Source organism: Pomacea canaliculata, linkage group LG6 (assembly GCF_003073045.1).
Source record: "Pomacea canaliculata isolate SZHN2017 linkage group LG6, ASM307304v1, whole genome shotgun sequence".
Taxonomy (NCBI): Eukaryota; Metazoa; Mollusca; class Gastropoda; order Architaenioglossa; family Ampullariidae; genus Pomacea; species Pomacea canaliculata.
Window position 1 is genome coordinate 94,895 of NC_037595.1, and position 16,317 is coordinate 111,211.

Sequence of the window (16,317 nt, forward strand, 5' to 3'; positions counted from 1 at the left end):
TGTAAACGGCGAACTTGACTTCTTCACGAAGTTTAGACACGTTGTTGGTAACGGCTGTGTGGCCTGGTGGCTAAAGACGAGGTCTGAAGACTGAAAGGTGGTGTGTTCAAATCTGACAGTGACAAATAAAAAAAGAGTGAGTGAGTGAGTGAGTGAGTGAGTGAGTGAGTGAGTGGCTGCGGAAGCACGCGCACAGCCTCTCACACAGCCGGCCTGACACGCACAGACACTCGGCTGGAGGCAGGCAGCGACTTACCTATCGAAACCCGTGCACGGCACAAACCACGACAAAGACGGGAAAAACGAGTGAGTGAGTGACTTACTGACAAGTATAAACACGCATACACATACACCCACACACACCCACAGAAAAACGGATCAAAAAAAAAAATACACCTACGAGTACTCGTCAAAATAAATATAAAACAACCAGGGGACTGCCTCCCCGCAAAGAGGTTACAAATAAAATACAACTGCGACACAGCCCAGTCAAGTGTTCGCTCGCAGTGTTCATATAATCAGCGGAAACACCAGTCTTCTTCTCCTCCAGCTGGCCCCCCCTCCCTCCTCGCGTCCAGGTACGAGAGGTGGGTAGGCCGCTGGTCACGTGAACCCCTGCTCGCCGGTCCTAACCCTGGCTGTTCCACTTAAGGCTGGTTGCACACCCGCGCAGCGAGGTCACGTGTTCACACGCCGATGAGATGACGTGGGTACCGGGTGGCTGGTTGACACAATGGCGGATGAGACGTCAACGACGAAGAACACATAGAGTAATGTCGAATACGAGGAAGTGAGTGAGTGAGTGAGTGAGTGAGTGAGATTCACTCGCAGTAGTCACTTTTTGTTCCCCCGCTCCTCCTTCCATTGTCTTTTAGTACTTTGCCATTACTGATATCACAAAATAGTAACAAAGATGTAGAGCAAAATCACAAAATAGTAACAAAGATGTAGAACAAGTTAACAAAAATAGTAACATGCGGCCCGCGAAACATTTTTTGTGCGGCCCGCGGCCACGTCCGCGGTGTATATGTATGCTGTGCTTGGTGATGAACTCCCGCGGTGAAAATTACCGCCGTTCACAAGCAAAATGAAAATAACACAAGGGAGGGAACTACTAAAAGATTCTGTGAAGGCAAGCTTTGTTGTTAGCGAGATGATAGCAAAAGCATCGCGACCATTCACTGAAGGCCAGTTTGTAAAAGAGTGTATGCTACAGGCGTGTGAAATTATCTGCCCCGTGAAAAAGAAGCTCTTCGAAGGCATAAGTTTGTCTGCGAACACAGTTGCAAGCAGGATCACCGAGTCAGCGACAAATGTTCAACAGCAACTGATTGCCGCTGCAAAAGACTTTGTAGCATATTCCATTGCACTGGACGAGTGTACTGGTGTAACACACACCGCATACTGTGCCGTTGTCATTCGTGGGGTCGACGAAAGCTTGAACATTGTTGAAGAGCTATTGGACTTACGACGACTGGACGTGACGTGTTTCAAGAACTGGAAGCTTGTATTGACAGGTGTGGGCTACCGTGGGAAAAACTTGTTTCAGTGGCTACGGACGGTGCACCAGCAATGTGTTCAGAGAAGGTTGGTGTTGTTGGATTAATGGTAGAGAAACGGAATCAGCTCAGCTTGGCGGGACCTTTTGCAGCCATACACTGCATTCTGCACCAAGAAGCACTCTGTGCCAAAAGTCTACAAATGAAGAACGCGATGGATGTTGTCGTGAAGACGGTGAACTTCATACGTGCACGGGGTCTCAACCACAGACAGTTTGTGTCATTTCTAGCTGATTTAGAAACGGAATACGGAGAGTTGCTGTATCATACGGAAGTCAGATGGTTGAGTCGTGGAAAAGTGATGCAGAGATTTTTTGAACTGAGACGGGAAATAGCATTGCTCATAGCAATGAAAGACAGAGACATACCTCAGCTCAGTGACCCAATGTTTTTGTCGGATCTTGCTTTTCTTACTGACATCACGCAACATCTCAATACACTCAATTCACAACTACAGGGCTCAAAGCAGCTGATTACCGTGATGTTTGACCGCATCAAATCATTCAGAAGCAAGCTGACTTTGTGGGCCACTCAGCTGGCAGATGGAAACCTGGCTCATTTCTCTTTTCTACAGACCATAACGGTTGAACGACAGCACCTGAAAGACTACGTAGACATCCTCTCCAGACTACTGGAAGATTTTGAACACCGCTTTCAGCAATTCACTGCTCTCGAACCACAGTTTTCCCTTGTTGCCACTCTGTTCGCAGTTGATGTGAAAAACGTTCCAGAGGAAGTCCAGATGGAACTACTGGACCTGCAGTGTGACACTGTTCTGAAGCAAAAATACGTTGATGTTGGAGTTCCAGATTTCTACCAGTTTCTTCCTAGAGAGAATTTTCCAAACTTATTCTGCACAGCTGCTAGAATTCTAGCGATGTTTGGGAGTACGTACGTTTGCGAACAGTTTTTCTCCAGAATGAAGATCAACAAAACAGCATTACGATCAAGACTGACTGATGAGCATCTGACAGCAACCTTGCGGCTTGCCACTACACGCGACTTCAGGCCTAACGTCGATGTCTGGTCTCTGCCAAAAGATCTCAGCTGAGTGGACAGAAACATGAGTGACGAGCCATCTGTAGTAGGCCTAGTAATTATAGTTGTTCTTTTTGGGGGGGAACTACAGTTTCTGCTTTTTTATTAGTGACAGAGACAACGTCAACTTATTTTAATAAACTAAACTGCATGTGCATGTAATAAACTACACTAAATGTAATTAATAATTATAAAAACTTTATTTTAGCATTTAACTGCAGTGACAGTAGTGTTCGTAAAATTTAATGAAAAAACATTTTCTTTTCGTGGTGCGGCCCGCTGACTGACTGTTACTTTCAACTGCGGCCCACATGCTAATATGAGTTTGAGACCCCTGCTGTAGATTTAACGGTAACGACTCCAGAGATTTAGGGTAGTGACATCTGGGACGATCGATACTGAGTAATCTAATCTGCCGAGCACCTCCTATAGTGCCGAAAAGGCCATGGGGGATCGTGCTCAAGTTTTACCTGTCGAAGTTAGGGGGTTTAGATGATTAGAAAGAACTATGTAAGGCATGATAGTTCACAAGTACTATGTCAGGGCTAGTAAGTGGTTCTTTTACAGTGAATATTACACAGGCCCGTTCTTACCCCCCGCGGGGCCCGAGGCATAGGGTATGTGCGGGGCCCTTGACACCACGATCGCCACGGTTGTTATTTAATGAAATGTGCGGGGCCCTAGGCAGATGCCTCGTCTGCCTGCCCCTAAGCACGGCCCTGATATTACAAATAAACCCACCCCGTCTCTACCGACGCTAAAAGGGTTGTGGAGGTGGGAAGGAAGGACTTCTCCCCAATGGTACGCTACTCTTCTCTACACAAACACCACAAATGGGGTAGCCTCCCTTGAAACGTGTTCGGCATCCAGCATTGACTATGTCTTTCATCATATCGTCAGCTCGATCGTCTCGTTCATTAACCAGACTTTTGACGACATCAGTTTGCAGTCCGGTAAAAGATGATAACAGGACATCTAAAAAGTACAGCGGGTACAATTAACAGTTTGTTTGATACGCTATCTTTTGTCCACCAAACGGATGCTAGTCTTATGTTAACAGATGTTCTCTTAGTTTGATTGTGATGCCTAGCACTGGTACCGTAGCAGTAGTTACTTTTTACTAACTTTCTGAGATATACAGCTGATTGAGAGTAAGCAGCATGTACGCATATGTTCTTTGTGTGTGTGTGTGTCGGGGGGAGGGGAGAGAAATAGATGCGCTATATTATTTTTTTTAAATACATAAACTTTGTCACTGGAAATCAAACAATAACTGTTGACGATATACGCTGGCAGTTTTACTAATACCCACTTATCTTTCATCTTTGTCGCGTTGTAACCTAAATGTGTAAACAGTGGTTGTGCAGCAGCATTCTCCTTCTTGACAGAGATTGATGAGAATGGGGTTCCACACTGATCAAACTAATCTAGAAGATCTAGAAGACCTTAATAGACACATTAACTCATATTTCTGAATTTAATTTTAACGTGACAAAAAAATATCACAAGCAGCCTTTGATCCTAAAATAGAATCAGCAGTAGTTGTGCTTATTTTATAAGTTGTCGAAGTTAGCTGGTGCATCGAGTGTAAACCACTTGTTATATTTTTGTAATGTCAAGTTTACCCCGTTAATCTTACTTCGGGTAATAAGTTGGGTCTTCTACATTTTCAGGCTTCATTTTTCTTTTTCTGTTAATTGTTCAATGACAGGAAGATGCTTGGCTTTTGGGGGGCAAACTCCATGCTGACAGAAATGATCAATTTCGCACTGTCACACTTTTAAAAAAAAAAAAGGAGGGGTGCGTGAGTGCAGACATGCACGGACACACACGCACACATAGAGGGGGGTAGCATCACAACATATGCTGCTTTCTCTGTTAAATGACAAACCAGCTCTACTCTTAACAAGGAAAAAACTCATTAAAAATGACTCACCATTTATCGCAATCACAAAACATTATGTAATATTCAGAATAAGATGAACTTTATAATCATATTAATCACATTCAAGATTTGCAAGTCAGTGTGCCAAAAAATAAAAAAAACAGCAAAACCTTATCTTCTTTGATTAATGCCTTTATTTAGTAGTAAAGTAATGTTTCTTTTTCCTTTCTCTAGATCAAGGGCTAGATGTCAAAAAGCATAAATTTTGCTTATTCTGTTACCCTTGTAGATAAAAAATTTACATTTGTCTATCTCTCTCCTGTGTGATTCCTCTACCTTTCTTTTACTTCGTACTTGTGAAAATCACAGCTCAAGCACTTTTTTTTAAAGGGACAGAAGGATCAAAAAGATATTGTTTCCTCCTCAGAATCTTTTCTTAGGGGACAGTTGCCCTTCTTGCCCCTCTGGTTCCTACACCACTGCTGTTTAAGAAAATATAAAATGTCATTTGATTTATGAACTGAATCATGGTCAACTTTTTACTCTTTCTGTTATTTTTAAGCTTAGTAATTACATGTGTTGAATCCAGTGTTTGCCACTTCCTTCTTATCCTGAGGTAAGATCTTATGAAGAAACCTGCCAAATGTTTGTTTTTGTTTCCAGCAATAAAACATGCTCACTTCTTGGTCGTGATCTACTAACTTTGAAACATCTACGTGGGGAGGAAATTCAGCAGCTCCTGTGGACGGCCAGTGATCTAAAAACACGTATTCAAGTTAATGGGGAAGTAGGTTTATTAGAGAAATTTAAATGGATTACATGTTAACTTGAATCAGATATGAAATTAAGCTCACAATTGCTGTCATGTTAACAATGTAGTGTTTCATTAGGTTGTTATAAAAATGAAGCGTTAAGTTTTGATTAAAATCACACATGGATTGACATAAATTCTAATTTCGGACATTCTGAAAAACCCAACCGAATTTCAGACTTATCCAAGAACAGGGCAGAATTGCTAGGCTCAAGACTTCAACAATGGAATCTTCTAGAAGAAGAGATCACAATTACTTCATATCAAAAACACTTCCATCAGTTGGAGCCTTTCTTCAGAAAGGAAGGTAATCTGTTCCAATATTGAGGGCCTCATGAAATCACTCATGACCCACCAGAATGGACACTATTTGTACTCTTCAAAACTGAGTCTTAAGGCTGTGCTTTTACACAATATAAACCGTCTTCCATCTATTCCAATAATGCATGCTGTCAACATAAAAGAGCCGTACGATAACTTAAAGCAGCTATTAAACTCCATTCAAGTACAGCTAGCACCTCTGTGGTGATTTGAAGATAGTAGCCCTTTTAAGGGAACTGCAGCAGGGATATACAAAATACAAGTTATTTAAGCAGGATAGCTGAGCAAAGGAATTGGCCTACTAGAGAAAGGAATGGATTTGCAGACAAAAATTGTAGCAGTTGGAGAGAAGAATATCCAGAACCCAGCTCTGGTGGAGGCTCACGAAATTCTGCTACCACCCCTTCACATCAAACTAGGTTTAATGAAAAACTTTGCAAAAGCCATGGACCAGACTTTGCCAGCTTTCTGAAACCTGCATTAAAGATTCCCTCTACTCAGCGAGGCAAAGATTAAAGAGGGAAGTTTTTGTGGGTCCTCAGATTTGAGAGCTCTTCAAAGATGACCCGTTCAACAACTTGCTGCAGAGTGATGCGAAACAAGCATGGAATGCTTTTTGCCTAGTGTCTACAAACTTTCTTGTGAATAATAGGAAAGAAAACTACAAGGAACTTAGTAGAAGACATGCTGATGCAGTATCAGAAATTTGGCTGCAATATGGCTTTAAAGATCCACTTCCTTCATTCCCATCCGGATTTCGTTCCTGACAACTGTGGTACGGTTAGTGATAAACATGGCCAATGTCATCACGATATCGCAACAATCAAAGAAAGATAGCAGAGTAAATTGATTTTAACTAGCCTTCATTGGAAGTGTTCTTTTATGTCCTCTTTATTTTTTGCTTCATGGTCTCTCCATTAGGAACAGAAACAGACGTTGGGATTTTCGGCAAAACGTTAATAAAGAAAACGTTTGAGTACTCCAGTTACATGCATTCTTGAACATGTCCTTACAAACCAGTTTCCTTTTGATAGCATAGATTTGGGATCTTGTGTTTACAGGTATTGCAACTACTGGCAGGAAAGTCTCTGTCAATGATCTTCCAGAAGCGAAGCACAAGAACGCGACTGTCTTCTGAGACAGGTAAAAATTTGTTATACATGGATAGTTCACCTTTCCTTACTGCTGTTAGTGTCATGATTATTGTACTTCTGTTGGTGGAAGACTTTGTAGCGGGACCTGGATAGCTTGAAGATGTTCAGCAATGACCAGTTCTCAGACAGAAAATGATGGTAGATTCATGCAACTTTGCTCTGAAGTTTGAGAGGATAGCTTCTTAGATTTTGTGTGTGTCCACGTGTGTCTATTATGCATAATGCCATGTAATTTTCACTTGTTGAGATCCCTTACCTCATGTTATTTGACAGTTAATGGCATTTAAAATAATAATTTTTTATTTATAGGACACTACCCCACCATCAAAGGCCAGCTCAAAGTGTTTTACAAAAAATAAAACATACAGAATAATAAAAGCTAGTCTCAAAGCAAAGAGTTCATTGAATGTCCCCATAGTGTAGCTATTCATGTTGAGAAGATGAATGTTTGCTTTGCCATTGGAAGGAATTCTTTGAAAAGTAGCTGAAAGTTATTATGGCATTTGTATAGAAGCTGTTATAATTGCATAATTATAGAAGATAATTTCACAGACAAGCAGTAAAAAGAACTTTTAGTTTATGTGACAATATGTTTCCAGTCTAAAGATTCTTTGAATAAATCATTTTAACATTCGCAAACCAAATGTTAAAAGGACATGCTTATTTTTTGGATTATAATTGGTTCATAAATGAAATTATTTGCATGTAAAAATGCAGAAGAATATCCTAAAATAATCGACACAAAGACACCGCTAGCCTACATTAATTGTTCTTTTCCACCGGCAAGATGTGGTGTAGATTATTTACAAAATATACCTTCTTCTATAAGTACTTAAAATATTTCAGTACCCACAGCTTTGAAAATGAAACAAGACCAACATGGTGTATCCTGTAATAATTAAACATTAATAACGCGCAGCATGAATAAGTGCCATTCACCAGTAAGTGTTGTTTACCTGCAATTCACCAGGCTATCAAAAGAACATCATTGTTAACCACACACACACACACACGGACACTATTTGTTTTCTTACAGAGTTGTTATTGAGGTGCTGTATAAAAAAGTCAGTTCCTGACATCATCTGGTCCTTAAATTTCAGGCAAATGACATCAAAAGTGAGTCACCTTCAGGAAATGAATGAATAAACTTTCACATAATGACATTGACTTTCTGAGTCTTATAAGTTAATCATTATAACATGTGCAAAGCATCATGGAATTATTGATCATTATGTCACATGAAAAGCATCGTGGAATTGTCATTTTTATTAGATGTGATGCTTAGGCCTTCAGCACTTTTCATTTGTAATTTTGTGCCTTTTTACTGCTTTATTATCAGATGCAAGAGCATACCCTATGATTGGAATTTCAAAAAGCTAGACAGCAATTTTGTATAAGTCCCTATTAAATATTTTGTTCTTTTGATCAACAAAATGCTTTTTATAGTAAAGCTATTGGTATCCATAATTACCTTTGTGATTATCAAAAGTAGTTCACCAATCCAGAGGAATGTGATGTGTTTTTATGTTTTGTGAATGTGCTGAAAATGATAAAGACTGTAAGAAACACACACAACCACCCCCCTCTTGTGAATTAAAACACCTGGTAAATGTAGACAAGATGTAGAGTACACATCTTAGAAGTAGAACCTGTATATTTTTATGCATGCAGGAATGACTCTTCTTGGAGGAAATGCTGTCTTTTTGGGTCCTGAAGATGTCCACATTGGTATTAACGAGTCCATGAAAGATACAGCAAGGTGAGGATCAGTGTTTTTTAAAAAAGAAAAATTGAGAGAAACAGAAAGGAAGAAAAGTGTGAGTCAAAGATGGAGATAAGATATAATTTGCCTGTGTCATTCCATTATCTGTGATGACCAGTGCTAGCCAAAAAAATAAATATATGATGTGTATGTGTCATTCCTGTTTTGGTAAATGTCAAGATGTATATATATGCACCCAGCAACTGTGCCCAATATGTACACATTTGTTTGTCTGTTCCTGAACTGTTAATTCTGTCCTAAGTTGTGGAAGGCCTTCTAACCCTAACCCATCATTATTCCAAAAGAGTCACATCCCTAAGAACTATATGATCAGACCAGTAGCCTTAACCCCTATTCTTGCAAAGGGCATGGAGAGGGTGGTGTGCAACCAACTAGTCAGGGCAATTGTTCATCAGATTACGTACAAAGCAAACAGATGTTAGATGATGCTTGGTTGACTCTACAGCAAGGTTGGGCAAAGTATGGCTCTCGGATGTCTTTGGACTGGCCCATCTGCCAAACTGTGAAGTGCACTAGCTTTTTGTTTTTTAAAAACCTAGGTTCACTTGATTGCAATTTAATTTATCAAAACTGACTTGTCAGAATTCGGCAGCACATAACAGTTAAACACAGACAAAGTACACTAAGAACAACATGGCTGATACATCTTATGTCATCAACCACCGGCAATTCACCTCATTGTTGGGGGAAGTTGAAGCCGATCACAAAGATATTTCCTACCACGCTAATATCCACCTTCGGAAAAGTTATTAAGCAAGCCTGGGAGCTCCGAGAATGTACGCATGTTTTCACCCCATTTTCACTTTGCCCCTTTCCCCGTGCTCTACCGTATGGCAACAAGTCACCTAGATAGCACTCATACATACACTTATATTTTATTTGTGGACATTTCATCAGCATTTAATACCATTCAGCCACACTTGCTTTGTTGGGGACGGGTACAACAAGTCACTGTCAACACACTCTGTCCCACACGTGTTCTTTCTAACAACAAAGTACAAAGATTTGCACATGAGCTTTCTCCTCTATTATGCGGGAGCTTGTATTTATTGTAGGGGGGCAACTAAGTTTACACAACTCAACATCAATGCATAAACGTGACTATAAACCATAAATATCATATTAATGTCATGAATGAATTTCAACCTCTCTTACGTTCCTTTTAATTAGACAAATGTTTCTCCAATAGTTAACAAAATAGTTCAACTCACTGTTTTTGGATGATGTCCCAGAGACGTTCACGCTTAAACACACAACTACACTTCCTCGAATAATCATCCGTGAATAATCTTCCTCGAATAACTTTCCTTGAATATCCTTCCACACTTTCCAACTTCTGATCAGTAGGTGCTGGCTAGGCAGACACACCTGACTGCCAACAATACACTTTCCAAGTCCTTGAACCAGGTGCTGACTTGGCAGAAACACCCGGCTGGTGACGATAACTTCAATAACCACAATAACCAGGCACAGCTGGTGTTGACTAGGCATATACACCAAGCTGCTGAAGATCCTACTCCAAACGTCTTCCTTCTTTCGATAGTTCCGAATGTCTTCTCCTTCTCTGAGGTGGTTCCTCTAGGGGTAATTCCTCCTCCTAGTTAATTCCTTCTTCCAGCTACTTCCTCTCCTGGGTAATTCCTTTTCCTCTTCCAGGCAATTCCTCTCATGGGTAATTCCTTGACTAGTCAAGGAATTCAATTCCCAAATCTCTTCTACTCAAAATTCTCTACAGTCTCTCTCCTTCAAAGACTGGTGTGGGAATACTCAAGCTCGTTATTTTCCCCATACACCTGGGGTTCAGTGAACCTTTCACTCACTCATGCATGCTTTTTGTTAAAACGTCTTCACTTTCACACATTCCATCTAGTGTACGGGTAAGGGCGACAATCCCTGCCTACCAACAGACAGAGGCACAACCCCCCAGTTCCTATCATGCTATTAGAATGTCTTCTAGCCCTAAACATCAACATATTCCTAGTGTTCTGGATAAGGGAGTTTCTTTGGGACAGATTCAGCTTGGGGAGCATAGTCTTGAACACTCTGATCATCAATACAGGAACCCTGCAAGGGTGTGCTTTGTCCCTGATACCGTTTTCTGTCCACCAGTGAGCAGACAGATCTTTCCAGTTGTACCTATCATTAATCAGGTTTGCAAACAATATGCCATTAATTGCTTAGCTCAAGGAGGAGAACCTGCTGACTAGCAATTTTCTTCTAAGAAATTACATTAGTGGTTTGAAGAAAGCTTTCTGGTGCTCAATGTCTCTAAAACTAAAGAATTGGTCCTTGATGGCAGGAAAATAAACATTTCAATACATCTTTGGTTATTGGCAGTGAGACAATAGAACAGGTGCAAAGTTTTTAGGTACCTTGGCACAGTTCTAGACAACTATCCTTGCAGGAAAACTTTAACATTGTTTTCAGGAAAGCACATCAGTGCCCGTTCCTGCTAAGACAATTGAGAAATTTTGGTGTTGGTTCCCCTGTACATGAATCAGTGTATTTCAGCCTGATCAAAAGCATTCACACATTTAACCTGTGAGTGTGGTTCAGTCTCCTATCCATCAAAGATAGGGCTTGCTTGATGAGGGTGGTCAAGATTGCCAGCAAAATCATTGGCTTTACACAATTAGTTGATCTATCTAGGGCTGTCAGTATTATCACAAACCCCCTCTCACTATACCACCATTTCCAAATGCTACCCTCCCAGATGAAAACAACTGGCCACCAAAAAGAGTGTTTTTGCCAAGTCCTTTATACTAACTGCAATATCACTCTTCAACAGAACTAACAAATATACCGTGTGTGTGTGTGTGCACAGATCTGATAATCATTGCTAGAATAATCATTGTGACTATTTTGTTTAGTTTATTACTTAACCAAGCAAAACTTCTATCTCAGTTATGAACAGAAACAGACAATAGAGATGTATAAGGAGCATTGCCATTCCATTTTTACTAACCACGAGTGTTAGTCAAAGTATATATACACACATGTAAAATGTGTTATTTCATTAGTCAGGGTTAGATATATATTAACATGTGTGTTTCATTTCATGCTCTGTAACAACCAGTGTAAGTTGAAGAAGCTATATATATATATACACACATAAAACATGTATGAGTCATTTCATTTTCTGTGAGGACCAGTGTAAGTCTTGGTTAGATGTATGTTAACATGTATGTCATTTCAATCAATCTGTTGTATCTAAGTTGTATTAGCAAACAGGCCAGGACTTCCAATGTTGTATTAGCAAACAAGCCTGGGCTTCCCATGTTGACCTAAGTTTCAATGTCCTAAACATCCACTACAAAACCACTGGTTTGCTGTGACCTTCACACATAGCTTTACCAAACTTAGACATTCTATGACATTTGTCCATTTAAGACAAGCTTTGACAGCATGACTCAGTGATAAATGTTAATGTCACCAGTCAACTAGCCTGCATTGACTGGTCTAGAATGCGTCAAGATTCCTTCAGCTTAACATAAAAAACAATTTTAGCTGCTTCTTGTACACTTACGTGATAGTATTTTAGAAGGAAGCAGTAGTTTTCAAGCATTTTTAATTGTCTGATGTGTTTTTAACACAGCAACTTTCATATAATTATTTAAACTCAATTTGCATTTGCTTTGTGACAGAGTGCTGTCACGGATGTCCGATGTCATACTTGCCCGCGTGTTTGATCAGGAAGATTTGGAAATTCTGGCAGATGAGGCTAAAATACCAGTCATTAGTGGTCTTAGTGATCTGTATCATCCGCTACAGATTTTAGCTGACCTTATCACATTACAGGTAACTGTCTTATCACACAACACTCTGGGTTGTGATTTCTTTGTTTATAAATGGGTTTAGTTCCAAAGTTTTAACAAATAAGATGCAAGCATATAATAATATTATTTGGTTATGTGTGCACTTAGTGTACCAGATCCGGATTAGCCTAGTCATTATTGCTGTTTGCTGCTTGAAATCAGTGTGCAGTTGATTATGGCTCTGACCATAAGGAAACCTACACCATGTTGATACTTTCCCCACTGTACCAGATATTGTATCTTTGGTCCATTGTTGTTTCCCCAAAGCTCGGCTATCTGACTTCAGACAGGCCTACAATATTTCAGTGAGACACAATGGGTTATTTTACCTTGCCACATAAAATGTAATGTGGAAAGTATCTTATATTCTAATGGATGCTCATTCTTTTATCAACTTTACATTTGCCAGTGGGACATTCAGGCCTTCAGCCAGTCCAGCTGGATATTGCATTGTATATTGCTGTCCATTATCTTTTCTATGCTTGTAGATTGATGGGTTCCCTTAGTTGTGAAGACATGCCATTTTGAACCCTAGTGATGCTTTCACTGAGGGATAAAATCACAGTTTGCTGTAGAGGTTTACTCTCTTAGCCCTTATCTAGATTTCCTTCAAGGCAGTGGATCCTTTTGCCTATGTTTAGGAAGAGAGAGAGCCCTTTCTCCATTGGCTGGACTTGCATCAAGTCACCCTACAACACTGTCTTGTATCAGCTTTTCCAGCCCATTTCTGCTTGCACCTTCACACACAGGTGACTAAGGGTGACACAATTGTCAGCCCTGCCTCTTGCTAGGCTTATCACACTTTACACCACTTGAGGTGAACAGGCAGATGTCTGCACAAATTACTTTCAGGACCACCACATACACAGTGTATGCTATTTCATCTTGTTATGAAGTGAGGTGACCACAACATTTAGTGCACAATAGTAGCGCAACAGTTAGTGCTTGTCACCAAAACAGTGAGGACTGGCAGCTATCAGTTCAGATCTCATCTCGGGCATGCTTTTCTTTTTCTCTATGTGGCATCAGTTTACAAAGCTGGCTGCTTTGCTCTGATAGACTGAGTTGCTGGCTGAGTTTAAAACACCAATTCCCACTCACTCTCACCCTCATGGCTCATTAAAGTCTTATCACTTTATGTTTGCAGTCTGTGAGATCTGTGTATACAGATCATTGCCATGACATTGAAGCTGTAGATATTTTTCTTATTATAAATATCACTGTCACAGTGTTGCTTTAGATGTTAGTGTTTATAGATATCATATGGAGTCCAAAGAAATTTATCTCATCCTTCGCTCCCTCAGTCTCTGTCTATAAACAACTCAACTATTCCTTTCACTACCTCTGTTCTTAGCTTGAGTGTCATTCTTGATCAAAGTCTGACTTTTCATCAGCATATTTCTCAGTCTGCAGAATTGCTTACCTTGAACTTTGTAGAATCAGTACCATTCGTCATTATCTTGCCAACAATGCTACTAAAGCTCTAATCTGTGCCTTTGTGCTATTGAGAGTGGACTATTGTAATTCTCTTTTAGCTGGAATTTCCAAGTATCTTCTTGACAGACTTAAAAGGATCCAGACTAACACTGCTTGCCTCATCTACATCTAGATATTAACATCACCTATCATTCACTCTCTTCACTGGCGCCAGTCGTGGACCCTATAGCCTACAAACTTTCTACTTTGACTTACTCTGCTGTTTGTGGCACCGATCCTTGGTACCTCTCCGAACTTACTCCCATCTATATGCCCATGCGACCTCCTTGCTCATCTGATACCAAGCATCTGTGAGTCCCACTGACTTAGACAAAGACTATGGACAGAGATCTTTCTCCTACCAAGCCCCATCAACTTGCAACAGATTACCTGTCAGCCTTCGTCAATCTGATTCTCTTACCACCTTTAAGTCTAAACTTAAGACAACATTTTTCCAGAACAAGGACTTCACTGTGACCCTGTCCTGACCCTGAGCGTGCATAACGTGTGTCTGTAATTTACTTTGTGTATGAGTGGGTGTCTGTTATAGAAGTGAGCGAGTCTGTTATATGCCAATATGGGTACACAATTGTTTATGATCTAGTCTATATATGATTTATGAAAAGCACTTAGAGCAAAATGTTTTGGAACAATGTTCTATAAATTATTATTATTAAAGTTCATTTCTATTGCATGTGGAAATGACATAATTTTACAGTATAGCTTGGTGTTGTAATTAATTGTACAACACTACTGTGCCAGAAGTTTTGTGTAAGATCACTTTATATTAGTGACATGGCAGTACGTTTCATGTAGGAGCATTTTGGATACTTGAGGGGACTAAAGATTGCATGGGTTGGCGATGGCAACAATGTACTGCACTCCCTGATGATAGGCTGCTCCAAGCTGGGCATAGACCTCAGTTTCGCCACACCCAAGGTAAGCCCAGTGTGATAATAAGGCTAATTATCAATCATGTAAAATAACAGAACCATTCATGCTTGCAAGATGTGTATGAGTTTGTGAAATGACAAACGTGCCTTGTGACAATGTGCAGTGAGCAAGAGCATGTGGCGCAACCATCCCTAGCAACTCATCACACTCATCAAATCGTTACAGCTTATATATGGCCAAACATTTACCGCTTATTTACTGTCAGCATTCAGTTGGTGAATTGAAATTTTATTCAAGGTTTAGAAAAATGAATCAAATACTTCGTTAAAACTTTCTTTGGTTTCACTTATTTTCTTGCCCATGAAACTGCATAAAAAGGCAAACTAGATTTTAATTAAGCTAAGAAAAGCTTTTTTGCTAAGATTTATATTTTCAAAAGATACTTGTATCATTTGTGGCTATTTAAAGCCAAACTCCATTGTAGAGACAAAAGTGAAACTTAATTCTGGTGTCAAAATTGCCATTGGTCCTGAGGTAAGCATTTTGAGAAAATAAAAAGCTTTGAATTCTGCTGCCAATCTCTGTAATGAATGATCAGGACCAGGTGTAAATATCTATGAGTCCTTTATTGAAAGTCTCCTTGGCTTTTTTTTTTTTTTTATTTCTTGGTTCCACAATCTCTCCCTAGAACAGTCTTGTCTCACTTGTTAATATCTGTTCCAAGATCACCAGAATCAGGCAGAGGGACTTTGCAGCCTTATGTCATCAGCAAATCCTGCATCTTGTGTATTTCTGATCTCATGTATTAGCTTGTGAGTTTCTACTCTTGCGGTCTGGCTGTAGGTACACAATGCCTGTATGCAGAACTAATCGTCACTTCAACTCATTCATTCCATGTGCTATTTACTTGATCAACTTTACCAGCTGTGATCTTGTATTAGCCTGAGGTAGACTAAGGTCACCAACTGTATTTTACTGCTGCTTCCAACCGGATTTCAGTATTTTGCGCTCTTTCAGTGAGTGCAGACCATGCGGACTAGACTGATTCTTCATGTTTCCACATTTTTTTCATAATTTTTCCCATCCCAGTTTTCCCAGGATAGAGAAGAGAAGCAAATTGATGCATGCTCCACCAAGTGATCCACCAGTGCTGTCAGCGCGTGACTTTCGAGTGATCATTTCGCATCACTTTTGGTGTGGCTTTCAGGCTGTTGACAGTTTGCAGGATCTGAAAGAAACTTATGGCAATGATATTCCATCTAAAACAGCTGGTTTCGGCAGCTTGGCAATGGTCAGTTCAGCTGTGATCATTAACATCGTGAACAAAGGCCTAAGATGTCAAGAGACCCAGAGTTGACAAAGTTCGTAAATTCCTGGAAACCTATGGTAGTGTGACCATCAGGGTTATGGGGATGGAGCTGATAATTCCTTCGACAATAAGTCTTCACAGGATCTTCCATCACAATTTGAGCTTCAGCAAGAAGTCAGCTTGCTGGCTGCAAAGGTTGCTGACAGATGAGCAAAACAAAAGCCTTGTAGACTGTTGCAAGGAGTTCTTGGAAACATTCAGTCATGGGTGTT

The 16,317-nt window shown here is 40.1% G+C and overlaps 2 protein-coding genes across 4 annotated transcripts in view; both read left to right on the forward strand.

The window, feature by feature from the left end:
- The first annotated feature begins 1,605 nt into the window (after window positions 1-1,605).
- On the forward strand, window positions 1,606-2,610 carry LOC112565930 (general transcription factor II-I repeat domain-containing protein 2B-like). The gene has a single exon (XM_025241829.1). The coding sequence runs from the start codon at window positions 1,606-1,608 to the stop codon at window positions 2,608-2,610; it is 1,005 nt and encodes a 334-aa protein (XP_025097614.1).
- Window positions 2,611-3,421: 811 nt separating this feature from the next.
- The window catches only part of LOC112567045 (ornithine carbamoyltransferase, mitochondrial-like), a 29,301-nt gene continuing 16,405 nt past the window's right edge, over window positions 3,422-16,317 (forward strand). The window contains exons 1-6 of one of the 3 annotated variants that reach the window (XM_025243536.1): window positions 3,422-3,588; window positions 5,146-5,269; window positions 6,676-6,757; window positions 8,440-8,527; window positions 12,196-12,349; window positions 14,659-14,781. In XM_025243536.1, the coding sequence (XP_025099321.1) occupies window positions 3,476-3,588; window positions 5,146-5,269; window positions 6,676-6,757; window positions 8,440-8,527; window positions 12,196-12,349; window positions 14,659-14,781 (684 nt within the window). In that variant the 5' untranslated portion in view covers window positions 3,422-3,475. The remainder of the gene's footprint in view (window positions 3,589-5,145; window positions 5,270-6,675; window positions 6,758-8,439; window positions 8,528-12,195; window positions 12,350-14,658; window positions 14,782-16,317) is intronic. The other 2 variants (XM_025243538.1, XM_025243537.1) reach the window with 2 other exon arrangements.